This window comes from Mustela nigripes, chromosome 6 (assembly GCF_022355385.1).
Source record: "Mustela nigripes isolate SB6536 chromosome 6, MUSNIG.SB6536, whole genome shotgun sequence".
Taxonomy (NCBI): domain Eukaryota; kingdom Metazoa; phylum Chordata; class Mammalia; order Carnivora; family Mustelidae; genus Mustela; species Mustela nigripes.
In genome coordinates, this window is record NC_081562.1 from 118,642,744 (window position 1) to 118,663,362 (window position 20,619).

The window sequence follows — 20,619 nt, forward strand, 5'->3', positions numbered from 1 at the left end:
ATTGCATCAAATTTATAAAAGCTTCTGCATTGCAAACGAGATCATCTATAAAATGAAAAGTAATCTACAAAATGAAAGAAAATATTTGCTGACCATGTATCAGATAAGGGGTTAAAAACCAAAATTCATAAAGAACTCTTATACTTCAGTAACAAAAATATTAAAAAATACAATTTAAAAGATGGGCAAAGGAACTGATTAGACATTTTCCCAAAGAAGACATCCAAATGGCCAATATCTACCAGAAAAATGCTCAACATCACTAATCATTAGGGTGATGCAAATCAAACCACAATGAGCTCACCTCTCACACCTCTAAATATGGCTCTCATTAAGAAGACAAGAGATTAGTGTTGGTAAAGATGTAAAGAAAACCCTTGTGCACTGTTGTAAGAATTGTAAACTGGTTCAACCACTATAGAAAATAGTATGGAGTTTCCTCAAAAATTAAAAATAGAACTATCATATGATCCAGTGATTCCTCTACTGGATATTTACCTACAGAAAACAAAAACACTAACTCAAAAAGATATGAGCGCTCCTATGTTTATTGCAGCATTATTGACAATAACCAAGATACGGAAGCAACCCCAGTGTCCATCTGATGATGGACGTCTGTTGATGGACAACAGACGAATGGATTGAAAAGGTATGTGTCACACACGCAGGATATCAGCCATAAAAAAAGAATGGGCTCTTGCCATTGTTGAAATAATGTAAACATAAAGTAAAGAATGGGAGAAAATATCAGCAGCTCATGGTATCTGATAAAGGACTTATGCCCAGAATACAAAAATAAAATACTTAAAACTCAGTAATAAGAAACAAAAGGTTGAAGGTTGCTAAGAGAAGATCTTAAAAGTTCTCATCACAGAAAAAAAAAAAAAAACTGTATGTTTGGTGACAGATGTTGACTAGAATTATTGTAGTGATCATTTAGCAATATATACAAATATCAAATCATTGTGTGTACACTTGAAACTCACATAATGTTGTTATAAGTCAATTATACTCCAATTTTTAAAAAATAAAGAACTTAATTTTTTAATCGTAAAATATTTGGTCAAACACCTTAATAAAGAATATATATAAAACATACATAAAGTATATATTTTTTAGGAATAAGAATAAAGAAGATATAAATAGGATATCAGCAACATGGCAGACTAGGAGTTCCAACCCAAACTCTTCATAAAAATGATCATTTAACAACTATTCATAGATTAATGAAGGTCTGGGAGGGCTCTGTTAGAATGGCTATTAACAACAAAACATAGTAAGTGTTGGAGTTGATGTGGAGAAAGAGGATCCCCTGTACACGGGTGGAAATATAAACTCATACAGCCATTATGTAAACCAGTACGGTGAGTCCTCAAAAAATTAAATGGAATTACCATGCGATCCAGCAATGCCCTTCTGGATATATAGTCAAATACAATGAAATCAGTATCTTAAAGAGATATCTGTGCTCTTACATTCATCATGGCACTATCCACAACTGCCTCGATACAGAAACAACCTAAATGTCCATCCACGAATGAATGGATAAAGAAAGTACAATTACACACTCAAACACGCATACAGACACACAGGGATATTACTCAGCCTTAAAGAAAGGAAACCCTGTCACTGGTGATAGCATGGATGAACATGGAGAACACTACGTTAATGGAGTCAGTCGGACAGAGAGACACATACTGCATGATCTCGCGTGTATGTGAAACCTCATACAGTCGCACTCACAGAAGCAGAGTGGAATGGTGGTTCTCAAGAGCTGGAGGGAGGAGCAAATGGGGAGATGGCCAAGGGGTGCAAGGCTTCGGTTATGCAAGGTCAGTAAGTGTGGAAGACACAGTGTACATTAGTGGTACTATAATTAATACTGAGTGGTATACTTGAAATTTGCTGGAAGAGTAGATCTTAAATACCCTCACCACAAAGAAGGAAGGAAGGATGGAAAGGAAGAAAAGACAGCAGGAAGGAAAGAAGAAGGAAGGAAGGGGGGGAGGAAATATTACTATGTGAGGGGATGGCTATGTTAATTAGCTTGACTGTGGTGATTTTTTGCAATGCACATGCTCATCAAAACATCAGATTGTACACCTTAAGTATATAAAATTCTATTTGTCAAATATATCTCAAAAAAGCTGAAGGGAATAAAACGAGTTATAAAGGAAAAAAAACTGTTTAAAAAGAAAATAAAGAGGTCATATTAAAGGAACTTCACAGGGATTATGGGTCCAACTTCAAGCATAAAATCTATTGCACATTCAAATTCCTCACCGAATTTTAAAAATAAATATATAAATATGTCATGTAAGCTCATGTTAAACATCATTAGTTACTGGGAAAATACAAACGAACACCAAAATAAGACCCTACTACATGATCAATTGTTTGTTTGTTTTTTAAAGATTTTATTTATTGGACAGACAGAGATCACAAGTAGGCAGAGAGGCAGGCAGAGAGAGAGGAAGGGAAGCAGGCTTGCTACGGAGCAGAGCCTGATTCAGGGCTCCATCCCAGGACCCTGGGATCATGACCTGAGCCGAAGGCAGAGGCTTTAACCCACTGAGCCACCCAGGTGCCCACCCCCTGCCTTTTTAAGAAGTTTTATTTATTCTACGTGATCATTTGTAATACAATACTTGGCTCCGATTTTGATGTTGGGCTGCTAAGTTTTCAAGCCCGTCTTTTCCTCTTCCCTTTCTGCCCACAACTGGGAAAGAGGATTTAAAAACAAAACCACAAACAATACAGGTGTTCCCAGCCTTAGTGCCAGTGAGAAGTTTAAAACACACAACCATAGCCCATCTATAGAAACGTTCACTCCAACCTCACCCCTTAACCTCACTAAAACCCCAAGCCATTCTCCCTTTCTTGTTATCTCAAGCTAATTTCAAAGCAGCTTAGGAAGCCTGCCCTCTCTGAAGACTCAGAGAGTCTTATTATGTGATAAACCTTGTCATTCCTCCTTGGTCTGTCTGTGTATGACATCATCAGTGTTGAAATCCAAACCAAACTAGCTGGGGGTCCATCCTACTAGCACCAGATAACCGAATCACCATTAATGTGGCTAAAATTAGAAAGCCTGACTATATTAAATGTTGTTGGGGATGGGGAGGAAGTAGAACCAACACATATAATGAGAATGTAATATACAACTGCTTTGGAAAATAACTTGTCAGTTTCTTACAAAGCCAAATAGACATTGGCCATATGACCCAGAAATTCTACTCTCAGGCATTTAGCCAGGAGAAAAGAAAACATATTTTCAAATAATGTTCATAGCAGCCTTATTTACAATAGTCCAAAGCTGGAAATGACCCAACTAGTTTATAAAATGGAATACTATTCAGCAACTTAAAAAAAAAAAAACTGAACAGGTAATAAAGCAAAAATAGGAATCTCAAAAAAAATTGTGCAGATCAAAAGCTGAGTACATACTTAATTTCCCAATTATATAATTTCTACTTGCAAATATCTACAGGATAGAATGCAGGAAGTTGCTGCCTGGAGACCACTTTGGGAATGACACACAGGTGCTGGTGGGGAGACACAGGAAGAAGGGAATGCACGAATGCACCATGGAACTTTTGGAAATGATAAATATATGCAGTATCTTCATTTTTGGTAATGGGTACATGCCTATGTCAAAACTTAACGAAATTTTACACTTAAGATGTGTGCAGTGGTTTATATGGAAATTGTGCTTCAAATTTAAAAAAAATTGAATATTTCACCTTGATTACTTATTGACAGAAAAGAATTCTAAGGATTGTGCTTTGGATCATTTCTTGGATCTCCGCCCCCCCCCCCCCCAACAATCATTCTAGGTATTCTCTTCACTTTTCTCCTCTTTTGATTCTTTTCCTGAATCCTGTCTTCCTCTTTCTTGGTTTGCTCTCTGATGTTACAGAAGACATCCTTCAAGGATACTGTGAGAAATGACACTTGTGTAAAATTACCTCAACAGTATTTATATGACAGCTTGCGGAGGCACAGAATTTTGGGTCAGAATTCCTTGTCTATCAGAACTTGGAAGGCATTGACTGTTACCTCGTTTCTCTGTTACTGTTAAAAAGATCAAAGATGGGGAGCCTGGGTGGCTCAATGGGTTAAAGCTTCTGCCTTCAGCTCAGGTCATGATCTCAGGGTCCTGGGATCGAGCCCCGCATAGAGCAGAGAGAAAACTGCTTCCTCCTCTCTCTCTCTCTCTACCTGTCCCTCTGCCTACTTCTGATCTCTGTCAAATAAATAAAATCTTGAAAAAAAGAATAAAAGAAAAAAAGATCAAAGCTATTCTTACTCCTGATAATCTTCCTTTGTAGGTAGACATTGTTTTTTGTACTGATCTTTCCTTTTCTTCACTCCCTCTCTCTCTGGAGGCCTGTAGAATTTTCTAATTGCTTCCATCAAAGTTTATGATAATGTGGCTTAGGACAAGTTCATTTACCCGTTTTGCTGGTTACTCAGCAAACACCTTCAACCTGAAAACTCATATCCTTAACTTTGGCAAATATTCTTAATGAATTTTTTCCATCTGTTTCTTCCTTCCTCTCAATGGAAGTTCTACTCTTCAGGTTTCAGACCTACTGCTTTTGCTCCTTTAATTTTCTTACCTTTTCTTCCTTGTTTTCTTTTTTTTTTTTTTTTTTTTTTACTCTTTCTGGGCAATTTCTTTAACTTCATCTACCAACCCTTATATTGAATTTTAAAATTCCATTATATTTCCATTTTTAAGGTTTTCTTTGAGTGTTTATATGTATATGTGTCATTCTGTTCTTTCAGGGATGCATACATTCGCTTGTTTCTACAAGCATGTTAGGGAAAGTTTCTATCTTTCAGGTGTCCCTCCTCTTGGATGGGAATATGTTCGATAAATCATTGTTCTGGTTTCTCCCACTTTAGAAGTGTTTCTCAGATATCTTGTGTATTATTTTCCTATTGCCAAACAAATTACTGCAAACTTACTGGCTTAAAGCAGCACAATCATAAATCTTGAAGTTGGCAGGTCGGTATTCCTTGTGGAGGCTCTAGAAGAAAATCTGGTTCCTTATCTTTTACAGCTTCTAGAAGTACCTACACTCCTTGGCTCACACCCCCTCCTCCATCTTCAAAGCCAGCAGCCTATCATCTTCAAATGCCTCTGACTGCATCATCACATCTTCTTCCCTCTCTCTTCTTCTAGTAAGTGATTATATTGGGCCAACCCTGGATCAATTTGACCCACCCAGATAATCCAGAATAATCTTACCATCTCAAGACCTTTAACTTAACCACAGCAGCAAAGTCCTTTTACCATGTAAAGGAACATAATCTTTCTGGAGATTAAAACGTAGACACAGCTGGGGCCATTACACGGTCTACCCTATCTAGTAACCTTTGTTTACCAAGGAGTCCACCTATTCTGTCTCCATCATTTCACTGCTGATCCTGAACACAGATACTAATGTTAAGATAATTAACTTTCACCAAAACAAAACAAATCAAAACAAAAAGAATAAGAAGAAAAGGAGAGAGAGATTTTCCCAAATATATTAATCTTTTGTTACTATCTAACAGATGACCAGTAATTTAGCAGTTTAAAACAATGTATTTATTTTCTCACAGTTTCTGTGGCTCAGGGTTCAGAGATGATTTAAGTGGTCTTAACTGGTCTTCTGTTCAGGGTCTCAGAAGGCTCAATAAAATCAAGGTGTTGGCTAGGATGTGGTCTCACCTGATGCTTCGGGGTCCTCCTAGAAGCTTACTCATTCATTATCTCACAGTCTTTTCTTGTCTGGAACTGAGGTGCCTGATTTCTTGCTGGTTGGTGGCTGGGGAGAGCTTACAGCTCTCAGAAGTCATCCTTGAGTCCAGCCACATGCCCTCTACAACACAACAGCTTCCTTCTTCAAGGCCAGCAGGAATCTCTCCCCAGTCAGCAAAAGGATCTTAGATCATATAACATAATCACAGGCATGATGCCACCATCACCTGTAATGTTTAATGCAACCCAACCAAGAGAGTGAGGGTTCCATCCCAGTCACGGGTCTGATCATACAGAAAGACACAGGGTTCTACAGGGTATATACTCCAGGGCCTGGGAATCCTGGGAGCCACAACAGAATTCTGCCTACAACATCATGTATTAGTGTTGAATCTTTGTTTTAGAAAAAAAAATTTAAAGATTGACATGGAAGCTGAGCTCTTAAACTCTTCTTTGTACTGTTTTTATATCTTAACACATTTAAAATCATGAGCTAAAAATGCGTGCATGGTGGAGGTTTGCGAAAGGGGGAGGGAGGAATTTACTGATTACCAAATATATGTCAGGTAGGGTGCTAGATTCCTTTACTTTATAGTTTACTTCCTGTCTGAAAAAGAACAGCATTTGAACCACAGAGGCACTTTAAAAAAGCTTGTAGTCAAATCAGTCATCAGCATGTTCTTAAGGCTTTTAAGTACAGAGAAAAAAAATTAGACAATGATAGTAACTGTCATTAAGTTGAAAGGCTAAAACTAGTACTTCCAAATTTTCCTAAATGAGTGACTGAGCATGCTTTTGATGGTTTTGGAAAACAAATACTCCACATTTCCCAGCGTAATGAACATTTTCTTAAAAAAAGCAAACCAGATTTTAGTTGCACAGAATTTAAAACAGATTGTAGCTTATGTAACTAAATTTAATGGCCTAAAATACCTTCTCCTGAATCACGCCGGACAGATTTTATTAATCTATGAATAAAATTCACTCCAAAATGGCACTGCACATATTTAATCCCAGTCAAATCTTTCTTCATCTAGAAGATCAAATACAGCTAATATTGCTTGGAAAATAAAAACTACAAAGGACTTCAGAATTAAAAAACATTTAAACCACATTTAAATTCAAATATTGCTTAACCTGACTTTCATCCTGAAGCATCAAGGGGAAGTTTGAAGTATGGTCTTTGTGCAGAGAGATCAAGATAAAAACATCAAATAATTTCAGTTTTCACCAAAAACGGTTTTATTAAATATTTAAAGACCTGTAGAATGTCTCTGGCAATACAGTAATGTTAGAATATATGTAGCAGATCACAAACACAAGTTGAAAACCAAAAATAATGAAAACTCAAAATAATGACGGTTATTTTTAATTGCAGGTTCTGTTACCTATGCAAACACAGGCTGATAAGACAGCTGAAAAACAACAAATATGAAATGGCTGAACATGAGAGCACTGACTCATAATAAGACAGAACTCCTATATTATTTCACTGACGTAAAGATGCACTGAGATGTTTATGTTCACATGTAAGATATGATAATAACATAGGCTCAAAGTTCAAAAGAAAATTTCTTCTTATAAAATCATAAAAATTTTAAGAAGCATTATGGCCAAAATTGCCTCATTCTTGGTCTCAACCCAGAGAAATGTTTTGGAAAACTGGAAGAAAAATTGTATTTCATAGTTGTCTGAGGTGTCTCAAGACGGTTGGAAAAAGAAGATATTTTCCCCATTCTTATTTGGGCATTTTGCACACATTCACACATGGCGTAAGTTTAAACTTTGAACGGGCATGTACAAAATCCTGTATGAGGAAATCACAGTCCAGAAATAATCACAGACCAGAAATAAAAGCAATTGCTGAAGCACAGCATGAAACAGCATTTGCAGGGCCCTGTTTCCTTACTGGTGAATTAGGCATTCACTGCCGACAGGTGTTCACACTGTTACCCAAAGCCCAGCTCAACACATGTTGTTAAGTGAGACAGCATTTGGAAGCTTTTTACAAGGAAGCGTTTGAAATGAATAGTATTTATCATTTCTATAAGGTTAAAACACACACACACACACAGAGGGATGGGAAGCTGGAATCACAAAGAATTCAATGTAATGGCACACCAGGTAATAAACACCAACTCTGAACATTAAAAAGGTGTGCAAAACTGAGGGCAGTTACTTGAAAGCACCGAATGCCAAGAAGGCAGTGAAAAATTACAGGACAGTAGAGAAGTAAACGTACACAGACAGGTTAGCCCAGCATCTGGGGCTACTATTCGCATAAGGGCATCTGCTGATGAGGTAAGCTGAGTAGAGCTTTCAAAAGACTCACAGGAAAGGGGACAAAAACTGAAGTTCAGGGCTTACCAAGGACAAAGGACAGTGGTAAAGGCTGCTCTGGCTTTGGATTGGGGACACACTCTGAGAGTAAAGAGTAACTAAAATCAGGAACTGAAACCAACTTCAAAATCTCAAAGCCCTTTCTTGACTAAGGTGATTCAAGATCCTAAGTATCCCTACCTCCTTCTGAAAGCAAAACTAAATCAATTCTGAAGGATGAAACCAACCTCTGGGAAATAATCTCTGTTCTTTCACATACAATGTCAACACACAAAATAACACCTAGGTGTACAAGCAGAGAAATCCACATCATGAAAGATGGAGAAACACAGGGCAGCAGATATCCAATTACCACTCACAGACTTTAAAGTGAGTGTTTAATACAAGAAAAGCAGACAAGACAAATTTTTTTCAGAAAATTAGAAAAAAAAAATTTAAAGTACCAAGTGGATACTCTAGAATTAGAAAAACAAAAACAAAAACAAAAACAAAAAAAACCAAACACCAAAACCTACTAAAGATGATAATTCAGCGAATGGATTTTAAAAATTAGACACAGCTTAAGAAAAAAAAAAATAGTAAACTGTAACACGTTTTCAGAAAGAAATATCCAGAATGAAGACGAAGAAAAGGATAGAAAATACAGAATAAAATATGGTTGGAAGTTTTCTAAAACTGGTGAAAATTATTTTTAGGTCATTAAGTTCATGCTGAGTAACTCCACAGCACATAATCATATGTGCTGACATAATCCACATAATCCACGCTGTGTAAACTTAAGACAAACCATTATCTTCAGTTATTTGCAAGGACAAAGGGAGAGGAAATGGAAATCTAAAGATTAAAAAGAGACTCCAGAATCAGGCCCATCAAAGTGGACAACAACTGGGTCCTGACTCAAACGAATGTCCTTCCGGAAAACCACTACGAGATCTATAAGACAACCTGAACACTAATTGGATGTGATGATACTAAGGAATTATTGTTTTTCCTTGTTCCATTTAGATTTAAAAATGGTTTGTGATTTTGTTACAAAAAGTATCTTCTGGAGATACAGATTTACAGATGAAATGGTAGAATGACTGAAATTTGCTTCATACAAAAGGGGCAAGGAACAGGGTTATAAATTAAACAATTTGCCAAAAGTGTTGAAATAAGTGACAGATTCATGCAAATTCATTGTACTTTTCAGTTTACTTTGTTCAAAATTCTCCACAATAAAGCCTTCTGGAATTCTTAGTACACTTCTTCTTTACTACTTACGGGTGCATTTTCGTTGCTTCTGTGGCGTCTTTGTTTTGGCCTATTACTTATAGATTTGTATATCTTATGTATTACAAAGATTAGTCCTTTCTCAGTAGTTGCCAGAATTCATTTTGCTTATGGTTGTTTCGTGGCACCTCTTCTATTTTAAAGTAGTCAAATTTATCAATGTATTCTTTTATCAGCGCGTGTCATACTTGAAAAGACATACTTCCCTGCTTCAAATTCATAATGTTCGTCCACGGTTTCTTTTAGGACTTTAGGATTTCACTTTCTCCACCTCCACATTTAATCCCAACTCATCTGGAATTTATAAGAGTGAGAATGGGATTAAGCTGGTTTTTTTTTTCTTTTCCCCCAATAGCTATCAGCTGTCCCAACACAAATTATCGAATAATCCATGTTTTTACTGATTTGAAATGCTGTGCTTAGGTTACTGAATTCCCACATAGATCCTGAATCTGTTTGTGGGCTGTTTCATTGACTTGTCTATCACAAACCAGCAGCACTGTGTTTCACTTACTTATGTCTTATACTGTAGTAAGTTATTTACCAAATTAAAAATTTCTCCTAGCAATTCCTGTATGATTATTCTTTGAAACACTTCTGATGACTTTCACATTTGAAAATCCTTATAGGATTTTAATTGATTGCATCATTATTAATTGATAAATATGAGTAAAACTGTTACCTTTATACTAAGCCTTTCTATTCAAGAACAAAAATCATTTTTTCCAGTAATTCAAACCTCTCTTATCTCTTAGTAAGCAGGGTGTCTTGATTTACGGTATCTGGTACATAGTAAACATGGTTACTGAATGAATGACCCTACTGAACCAGTATTTGGGGATTAAGTATCATTATTAGAGAAGCCTGAAAACTTTAAGAAATCAGTGGAGCTTATAAACAGAATACCTGTTACAGAAAAAAATCCTAATTAAAACATTTAATCACTATCTTTTTTTGTACACCTGTACAAAAATTTGCACGAATATTCAGGATTGCCTTAAGTACAATTCCAAGGTATTCTCAGAAACATAACAAATACACACCCAAAATTTAATATTCATTTATCATAACAAGTCTCTCTTAAATCCTACTCATTTGAAATTAACAGTTCAAATGGATAGACAGAAGAAGGAAATCATTAGGTTAAAGAACAAGCTAACAGATTACTGCATTAAATTAGGAGACATAATCGAGACATGAATTAAGCTAATGGCAACAGGAATAGAAAAAGATTAACCAAGCAAAGGGGAAAAAACAGAGCCTAAAAGGTCCCAGCCTTTGGCCTGCGGTGGCAGAGAATAATGGCACAAACCACAGAAAAAGGCCAAGTATGAGGTTAAGTCAATTTTAAGGAAGAAGATCATTTTAACTTCATGCAAGCTGCACTGGAGGGGAGGACACAGGACACAAAGCCCAGTGCACAATCAGGATCAAGTGTGAGCAGGTGGGGCGACAACAACCGGTCTTGTCCTATGCCCAGAAAGGATGATGAAGCTGTGCAATCAATGTTACCTGAACACTGTTTATCTGAACCCATCTTACTGGTTAACAGAAGATAAGCAAAGTGCTACTGCTCACCATTAATACAAATGTAGTTACTTCTTTTATTTTTTTAAAAGATTTTATTTATTTATTTGACAGAGAGATCACAAGTAGGCAGAGAGGCAGGCAGAGAGAGAGGAGGAAGCAGGCTCCCTGCTGAGCAGAGAGCCCAATGCGATGCGGGGCTCCATCCCAGGATCCCAGGATCATGCCCTGAGCTGAAGGCAGAGGCCTTAACCCACTGAGCCACCCAGGCGCCCCAGTAATTACTTCTTTAAAAAAAAAAAAGAAAAAAAAAAGGTAAATGATGGGGCGCCTGGGTGGCTCAGTCGGTTAAGCATCTGCCTTCTGCTCAGGGTCTGGAAATCAAGTCCCCATCTGGCTTCCTGCTCAGGGGGGCCCTGCTTCTCTCTCTCCTTCTGCCCCTACCCCTACTCGTGTGTTAGCTCTCTCTCTCTCTCTCAAATAATCTTTATTTAAAAAAGGGTGCATGGGGCGCCTGGGTGGCTCAGTGGGCCTTCAGCTCAGGTCATGATCTCAGGGTCCTGGGATCGAGTCCCGCATCGGGCTCTCTGCTCAGCAGGGAGGCTGCTTCCTCCTCTCTCTCTCTCTGCCCGCCTCTCTGCCTACTTGTGATCTCTCTCTGCCAAATAAATAAATAAAATCTTTAAAAAAAAAAAAGGGTGCATGAAGAAAAATTTAAAAACAAATAAAAATTAAAAAGGTGAATGAGTCAAATACAAAAATATGCAAAAGATATTATGGTTCTTTTCAAAAAACTCAATTACACAAAGTTAAAGGAAACCAGTCAATATTGATAACTGAATTTTATAATCAGTAATGCCAAGAAATCAAGCAGGGAAACTCCAAAAATGTTTACTGTTGGGTCTATTACAGAATGGGAAAGAAGGGGATATGAAGGGACATTATCACATAAATCATTAACCAACAGCCCTAATCACCAAAATTAATTGTTAATAAATTAATTAAATTAATTGTTAAGAATAGCAAGGTGAAGCTTGGCTCAAATGTTGGGATCCTTTCAGACTCTCTTTTTTCCCCCTTTGTTTGGTTAAATTTTTCTATTTCTGTTGCCATTAGCTTAGTTCATATCTTGATTACCTCTCCTAATTTAGGTGAAGCTTGTGCAAATTTTATATTGATATTATATTGATATTTGCATATATAAATTTACGATAAATTTTTTTTAAGATTTTTTATTTGAGAGAGAGAATGGGAGAGAGACAGAATGAAAGGTCAGAGGGAAACAGAGACTCTCTGCTGAGCAGGGAGCCAAATGTGGGACTCGATCCCAGGACTCTAGGATCATGACTGAGCCAAAGGCGTTTGCTTATCCAACTGAGCCACCCAGGCGTCCTACAATACACATTTTAGATGGAATAAAAAAACAAAAAAACACAGGCTTTGAGTTTCAAATTCCATCTCACAACACCCGTCAGCTTCATAATCCATTTTTACTATTAATTTTTCGCGCAGAGAACACATCAGTGTGTTATTTTACACCACTCTCTAAGTCCATGTGTAAACTCGGCAAAGATTCATTAAAACCCTAATCATTAAAACGCACTAATTTAAGCCAAATACCAGTAATTTTGTAACAGGAAAAGTTTCAAAAATGTAAGACTTTCACCATACCTAACAATTTAGCAAGTTAAAGAATTTTGGTAAACCAAAGCATAATAGAGACCTGATTTGTCATCTTGTCATTCATTTGAAGCGATTTTATTTGACAGCATTCCATCACAGTAGGTTTTCAATCTGTAACCTATATTTTTTGTTAATTTTGCCTTGGCCTATTCCAAATTAGGTATTTTGCCATACTATCATACTATCCTGGCTTCAAAGTAGAACATTTATTATTAAAGGTGAATCTTTCCAATACCCTCTTTTAAAATGCTTTAGCTCTATGTGCTAACAGCTTTGAAACTTTACCACAGGGGGAGGATAAGTTTAAGTGCATTTATCTAAGATTGGACAGAGAAAGTGAATAATGCCTTTAATCTAGCTTTGACTCCACTGAGTTCTTACAGGTGGGTGGGATACACATACCACAGATAACATATGAACAGTATATTTTTAAATAACTTGTGGTGATTTTACACATCCTGTATGATACATATTACAGATTAAAGATCCTATATAAAATAGACATTTTCTGGGAGTTGTTCCATGGGAATTCCAGAGGAACGTTGTAATGTTTATATTCTTTGGAATATGTATCCCAAGTAACTTAACTCTGCATGAAACCAAAATAAGCCTTTCAAGTATTTAAAATAAATTTTCCAACATCATCCCGAGGTGAAAAGTGATTTTTGGTTATACTTTCATTCCAAGTATATATTGCAAAGAATTTTTCATTAATAAGGCTTTACATGAAATTGTGTGTCACGACCTGATATTTCCTGATAACTTTAAAAACTAACTTAAACCTTACTTCCTTATTAAATATTAAGAAGAAAAACTCTTCTGAGGTATATGGGGTCAGCTTCTGGACCTTCACGGAAAACTGAACAGCCAAATTTTATCTGACTTAATGATGAGATCCATGGAACTGAAACTTGCAAACAAAGCAGCAGTGCTCTAAAACTACTTGGTATGAATAGATGAATCATCTAAAAGCACTGCCTTAATTTTTATTATTTTTACACAAAAACCTTCAGTAGCTTACCACTGAAAACACACTCAACTTCCTTAAATTGCCATTGGCAGTCCTTCATGATCTCACCCAACCTTAACTCTTTTTACAACTGCATTCCAACCCACCCAAACTGCCAGTTCTCCGAACACTCTTCCTTCTTCCTGACTCTTTCTCGGGCTGTCCTGCTATTTCCCAGCATAAGCCATATGCTCTTCTCTGTCTACCTGTACTTTCAAGATCTACCTGAGCCATTCATCAGTTAGGCTTTCTCTGATCATTTCAGGAAAAAATGATTTATTTGTTTCTAAGGCGTAGTGAATGTTGTACTCCTACAAGGTTTCCCGAAGGGACTGAACGGAGACTGAGGACAGCTACTCACCAACCGAATGCCAGACTCTGGCAAGTGCAAAGTGGCCACATGGGCAAGCTGTGACTGCTTGGTTGCTCTTCCTGATGGCTTTGCTGCGATGTTGCCTGTGCTGGCTTAAAAGACACAGGCAAATGTAGCTTTTCCCTACTGTGGCACCAGCAGGCTGTAAGGAATTGAACAGAGCTGTACTTTAAAGGCCAAGGAATTTCTAGGAACATGACATAACTTGAAACAATTCTAATTCTGTTCTCACCTGACTATAGCCCCTGAGCAAAAGGAAGAAGAGGATCGTAGTAATGACAGCAGGAAGTCCTACTTCGACTGTATTTTCTCTTCTCCTCTATGATCCCTAGAGATTTGTGAATGAGAGAGATTACAGATTTTTTCCTAGAATGCCTCTGGCCAATTCTCTAATTTCCTAAGGACTGGAATTATACTAGTGGACCATAAAATCCGGAACGAAGTAGAAGTGAAATCGATCTGATCTAGGTAGGCTCATATCCAAATTCTTTCCCATACTTATAACAAAAGTTAGATGAAGGCGACCCAATGGAAGCTGAGTAACAAATAGCTAGAAAAGAAACGCCCTGAACAAAACTTCTTCCTGACCTTATCGCTACAATCAGTTTTAAGAAGTGGCAATGACAAGTGCAGATTATCTCTAATATGCAATAAAAACCACGTTTTAAGAATTTGGGAGATGATACAAAGAACTTATGAGAAAACATTAAATTTCCTTGTAGTCTACGTTCAGTTGACTTGAATGAAACTTTAGATTAAAAGATCTTTGTAGATTAAAATTCATCACATAATTTAATCTCAGCCTGAAAAATAACAAAAACCTACAGTATCCAAGTTGTTGTATAGATTATTAAAAATGATCATTTTAGGCTTAACACCAACCTAAAAAAGAAAACGTCTGATCAAATATCTGGGATCATTTCATTTAGAAACTCTAACGTAGGGCGCCTGGGTGGCTCAGTGGGTTAAAGCCTCTGCCTGTGGCTCAGGTCATGATCTCAGGGTCCTGGGATCGAGTCCCGCGTCGGGCTCTCTGCTCTGCAGAGAAGAGAGCCTGCTTCCTCCACCTCTCTCTCTGCCTGCCTCTCTGCCTACTTGTGATCTCTGTCTGTCAAATAAATAAATAAAATCTTTAAAAAAAATAAAAGAAACTCTAACGTAATTATTTTCAATTCCTAGTACAGATTCTAGCCCAACAGAATCAACCTAACTGAAGAACAAATGAAAAATGGCTTTTCAAAGAACTGTATAAAAGAACGTTGCTACTTGTCCGTATAAAAGCACACCATACATATATATGCAAGAATACGGATATCTGTCTGCTGGTTTCAGATGCCAAATCAAAACAGCAGAGCCACACGAGCACTCCGAGAACCCTGCTGCTTCATAACAATTCTATTAGTGAGCCCCCCAAAATATCCCAAGCAGAGCTCGTTAGAGTTTCTGAACTACACCGTAAATCTGAATTCTGAGTAGCAAGAAGAATTTACACATCACAAAAAATAAAAAATAAAAGTAACACGTATAATGTGTCAGACTCTTGACCTAGCAAACTTTCCTATGTACCTCATGTAAATTGTCAACAAAAATCTGAGAAGCAGGCACTATTGTTGTCACCCTTTTAGAGAGAAAACAACAGTGGGCCCTGAGAGGCTGAGTAATTTACCAGGAAGCCAGTCTGGCTCAAGTCCCCTGTTTTCAAGCACTACTCTGCTGGCTTCTAAACATGAAAGTCCACAAGGAATGTATGGAAATTATATTTCAATACGTATCTGCTTTGAACAGGAAGAAAGGAGGTTTCAAAAAATAAGAAAAAGAATACTGCAAATATCATATAGTAGAAACAGGGCTTTATTTTTGAAAACAGAAAAAGTACCTAACATTCTAGAATACAATGTACCAATATTTTTATGTATCTGGCTTAGAATACCGTGAATGTACTGAAGTATCCGCACTCGTATCTTTTAAAACATGAACCCTTTTGGAAACCTGCTTTAATTTTATATATGAAATAAAACAGGAAAACCTGTTTTAATTTATATGTGAGTAAGAATAGTTTGCTTGAAGAATATAAAACTACATACTAAAGGGTAATAGCAAATTCTGAAGCTTTATTAAATTCAATGACTACATATGTACATACCCAAAGTCCTTTTAAATGATTTCCATCCGGGGCCTAATGTTGGTATCAATAATGGTTTGATTCTAAAACTGATTTTTTATCTCTTGCTTTGTATAGTTTATCTAAAGTGCATTCCAATCCTCTGTCACCCATTCCTTGTAGCTGACGTTCTAGGTGCCAGTGGATCTGAGCCTTATCAGGCTGAAAACTCCCAGAACTTCAGACGAGGAGGAGACCCAGTGAGAAGATGATGAAAAGAGACATCGGATGACAGTGGGCATCTGTGAGAGTTTCACACGCATTCTTCCAGGCGCCCCAAAGCGCATGTTCTCGAGGGAAACCAGTTCTTAAAGCGGAGGAGGAGCCACTATGCCTGAGTGCTAACTGTTCTTTTCCCATTGGTGTTTGTGTCATTTTCTGGACTGCTACTTTTTATGGATTCCAGTAAATTTTTAATTCTTTCACTTGCAGGCTTCTTCTTTTTCTTCTTGGCAAGAGAAACACTATTTACCACCGAAGGAAGCAGCAGTGTTGCCAGCCCCCAGGGGCGATTACTTGATGGGGAAGGGCGATCTTTATCTTCCTGACTTAAAATCCAGGCACTTTCTCTGGCCAGATCTACAAATTTTTGTAGCTGGCTTTGATTTACATTTTTGCTGATGTTGAGAGAAGTTTCAAAAGGATTCTGAATATGCAGGGGAGAAGACTCAGGTTTGTTTTGTTCCCTTCCCTGCAGATTGTTATAAAGAAGAAAAAAATGTATAAATATATGAAAGGCTCAGCTACAAGAACAACTTAGTCTAATAAAATGTCAAAAACAAGGAAAATCCCAGCATTTACTTTACAGAGTAAAGAAGTGCTTTCCTAAGAGAACTGGGCATATATGCATGTTGTGTGTGTGTGTGTGTGTGTGTGTACTTCTGACTGGGTTTTTTTTACCACTGTAGTTCTGTGATTTTTCTTGAGAGAAATATAAATTAGGTTTATAGCTATGGATGATGATGCTCAGATGGGAGTTATCTAGACTAACTCAATCAACAGAAGTATTTTTAAAGTATCAACTGACCTAAGAGGATAAAGCAAGGAAGGGAAAAAAGTGAAAAATGGCAATAAATAAAATGAAGACACACTTATTTTTGAGACTTGCTAAAAACAAATAGAAGCACACAAAATTAGAATCCTTAAATTAAATACAGTAATTAATGTTTCCCAAGAATAAAGTCAGAAAGGAAGAGAAGGAACAAAAGATTATTCACTATTCATTATAAAACACTGCAAGTTTTCTATTATTCCTAAAGATCCAACTTCTATAAGCCGCTGACAGGTAAGGCCACATCCCATAGAAATAAAAGAAAAGCTAAAGTTGTGATTCATACGACCAGCAGTGATGCATTAGTATATATAATCCCCTCTTTCAAATGATATCACAAATACTACTAAAATATTAACAAAACACAGGGCCAGGATTCTCCAATGTGAGCAGCACCTCTTTATTCCCTAATGGCTCTCAAGCCCTGCCCAGCAGGGGTCCTGCCTATCCATCACCCCTGAAGCCCAGGGGTAAGAGGACAAAAAGGATAAAGAACTTCATGTGATCAGTGATCATCTTCTCATACGGAGGAATCTAAGCCATATGAGCTTGCATTCCAGAGCTCTGTGTCCCCGCCTTCTCCATTCCCCACACTTTTTTGTTGTTGTTGCTGTTAAACAAAAACTCCTTAAGCAGGATAAGAGGCAAGAATGAAAAAAGGAAGAGGTAAATAAAACAACAAAAGAGAGTATCTGATTATATGTTTTATGTAGCCAATCTTACAATGGTAGTACCCAAATGATTAACAGAATAAACCCAAACAGAGAGCTAACTCAAGTATCCCTCATTTGGTAACAAATTTTGCCTAGGATTCTGCTCTGGATTTTCTTTAAAAAAAAAAAAAAAAAAAAAAAAAGTCTCTTATTCCAGCTACTCATATGAATCCAAATCATAAATTCATTTGCCCAAATAAATTTAGAGCTCAAATTGAGAGAACCACTAAAATCAAAACGGCTGGGTATCCTACTTCTTCCATGAACACAAAAGCAGTTTAATAAGAAGTGTATATAAAGTTATCTTTTCCAGAAGATTTTTCAGAATATATTCCACATTTTGAAGGAGGCAGTATTAGATGCTCAAAGAGCTGGGTTTTGCTCTTCCAAATAACTAGATGAATGATCTTACATAGCTCCTTTAGGCATCGATGTCCTTATTAGTATCTACTACTGTGGAGCTGAAATATACTAACAAGTTAGAGTGCTTTGAAAACTAATTAAACACTAGTACAGCAGAAACCACTTAGTCATTAAATATTAAAATATTTACCTGTCGAATATTTATGGAATTTTTATTGAAAGCGAAATTGCCAAAATATTCAAAAAATTCTTTCAGTAGTGATTCTGTAAGAAAAATAAAACAAGAAAAATAAGAGAAAGGCCTTTTTCAATTAAAAAACAAAGAACAGGGAGAAAAAACACCTACCTAGTGTTTCTGTGTTTCCTGAAGGTTTAATTCTATTCAAGTCACTAACAAACGTACAGTTGTGGCCTTCTATTATGCATTTATCTTCTGCACCTTCAAAAAACAGAAATGGAAAATTTTCACATTTCAAAGATACTGTCTACTTCAGAAAAGGATTTGATAATTAACTAAATCAAAGTTACAGTTTAATGTATCCTATTATTAGTGTTATACATATTTACAGTGAATAGGATTTAAAACTCCTTACCAAAGATTTGAGACTAATTACAGTACAGTGAAAATTAGCATTACATTTTTTTTAGCATACTAAAGCTGTCTATCAACAACCCAACGATCCTTAATCTCTCTTTTGAGGTCATCAGTTTTTCAGTCATAAACGAAAATGTAGATAGCTCCCATCCTTCACCAACTCAACTGTTGGCACTATCTTTGATCAAAATATTGAATTTCCTCTCCATTTCTATCCTCATCACCCCCCATGCATGAATTTGCAACGGCGACACAAACTGAATGGTCTAAGAGTTTTGAAGAACTTCTGGTGATTTCTAAAATGCAGTATTCTGGCAAAACTAGAATTCACTACCACAAAGTAAACAGCACCCTAAACTTAAGCATTCACCTCTTCTAATAATATCTGTATCTTCAGAAGGATTCAACCCCTTCATGATAAATATACAGCCAGCATGAAATTCCTCGCCCACTCTAACCTACCTTCCACTGTACAGTAAGCAGGCAAATTCTCACTCTTCGAAAATCGGATTAACAGCCACCTCATCTGAAAGCATTTCCCAACTCCAAGTTGGCCATCCTCCGTTAGTTATTTCACACTCCATGAGCACCTAACTGACTGCCCTGTGATTGTGTACGCACGCTGCTCACGCCCCTACCCCAGTCTGGGATTAAAATGTCGCTGTCCCATTCACTATTCCCCCTCTCCACAACCAGTCTAGCCACAAATGTCTAGCATACAGCAGGCACATAACCAGTAACCTGAATGATCACTTCTATTTTGAAGGGGTTAAATCTAGAAATCAGAAAGAGACAGATAAGGGTCCTTCAAATTTTTGTCTCCCCCTTTTTTGGTCGTTTTTTGTATTTTCTGTTAAGACTTGGTCACTAATAGAATTTCTCAAGTTACTCTAGATCTTAACATATTAATTTTATGTATTTTTAAAAAAGATTTATTTATTTAGAGGGAGAGAAAGCTCATGCGCATGATGCGAGGCAGGGGAGAGAGAAAGGAGAAGCAGCCTCTGCACTGAGCATAGAGCCCGATGTGGGGCTCAACCCCAGGACCATGAGATCACCTGAGAGGAAAGCAAGAGTCGGATGCTTCAGTAACTGAGCTATCCAGGCACCCTGGATATTTATTTTAATAGCAAATTTTATGTCCTCTATTACTTTACTTAAAGTACCCTGAAGAACTTATACTCGGTTATATTAGATCTATTTTTCTTTAAAGATTTTATTTATTTGAGAGAAGTAGAGAGAGAGAGAGATTATACAAGAGAGCATATGCATGAACGGGGGGTGGGGGGGAGGTGTTGACGGGGCAGGGAAGAGGGACAACCTTGATTTCTGACCATGGAGCCTGATGCTCTGCTCAATCCCAGGACCCTGAGATCATGACCTGAGCCGAAGTCAAATGCTTAAAAGACTGAGCCACCAAGGCATTCCACGCTTAGATCTATTTTTTATGGGACCCAGGCACAGGTTTTACTCGTTCAAATTATCGACAGTTATATTTCTTGTGACATAGTGATAGTCATATATATTGATGTTCTTTTAGCTGTTTTGTCTTTTTTCAGGAAGGTATTTCCAATTAAAGCATTATAGAAAAATGAGGTCCACATTAAAACATTTCAAGAACTGTATAATAATGAAAAACCGAGACTGTCTCTGTGACGGCTACCTTTCACTAAAAGGGTTAAGAGTGTATTAAAACTTGAAGGACAAAAAAAAGTATCCTCTGATTTAAGATAGGGCCATCTTTGTTTTTTTCAAAATTCCTGAGGCATTCACACCCAGC

General features: G+C 37.0%; 1 protein-coding gene across 3 annotated transcripts in view; it reads right to left on the reverse strand.

The window, feature by feature from the left end:
* Positions 1–8,698: 8,698 nt before the first annotated feature.
* Positions 8,699–20,619, reverse strand: part of MTPAP (mitochondrial poly(A) polymerase) — a 39,801-nt gene continuing 27,880 nt past the window's right edge. Inside the window, exons 7-12 of one of the 3 annotated variants that reach the window (XR_009404910.1) lie at positions 18,591–18,683; positions 18,435–18,508; positions 16,100–16,808; positions 14,189–14,284; positions 13,945–14,098; positions 8,699–9,658 (exon numbers count right to left, since the gene is read on the reverse strand). Coding sequence is in view for 1 of the 3 variants with exons in the window: in XM_059404093.1 (XP_059260076.1) it covers positions 16,446–16,808; positions 18,435–18,508; positions 18,591–18,683 (530 nt within the window). In the remaining 2 variants the exon portion in view is untranslated. Of the gene's footprint in view, positions 9,659–13,944; positions 14,099–14,188; positions 14,285–15,789; positions 16,809–18,434; positions 18,509–18,590; positions 18,684–20,619 lie in introns of those variants that run through there. The other 2 variants (XR_009404911.1, XM_059404093.1) reach the window with 2 other exon arrangements.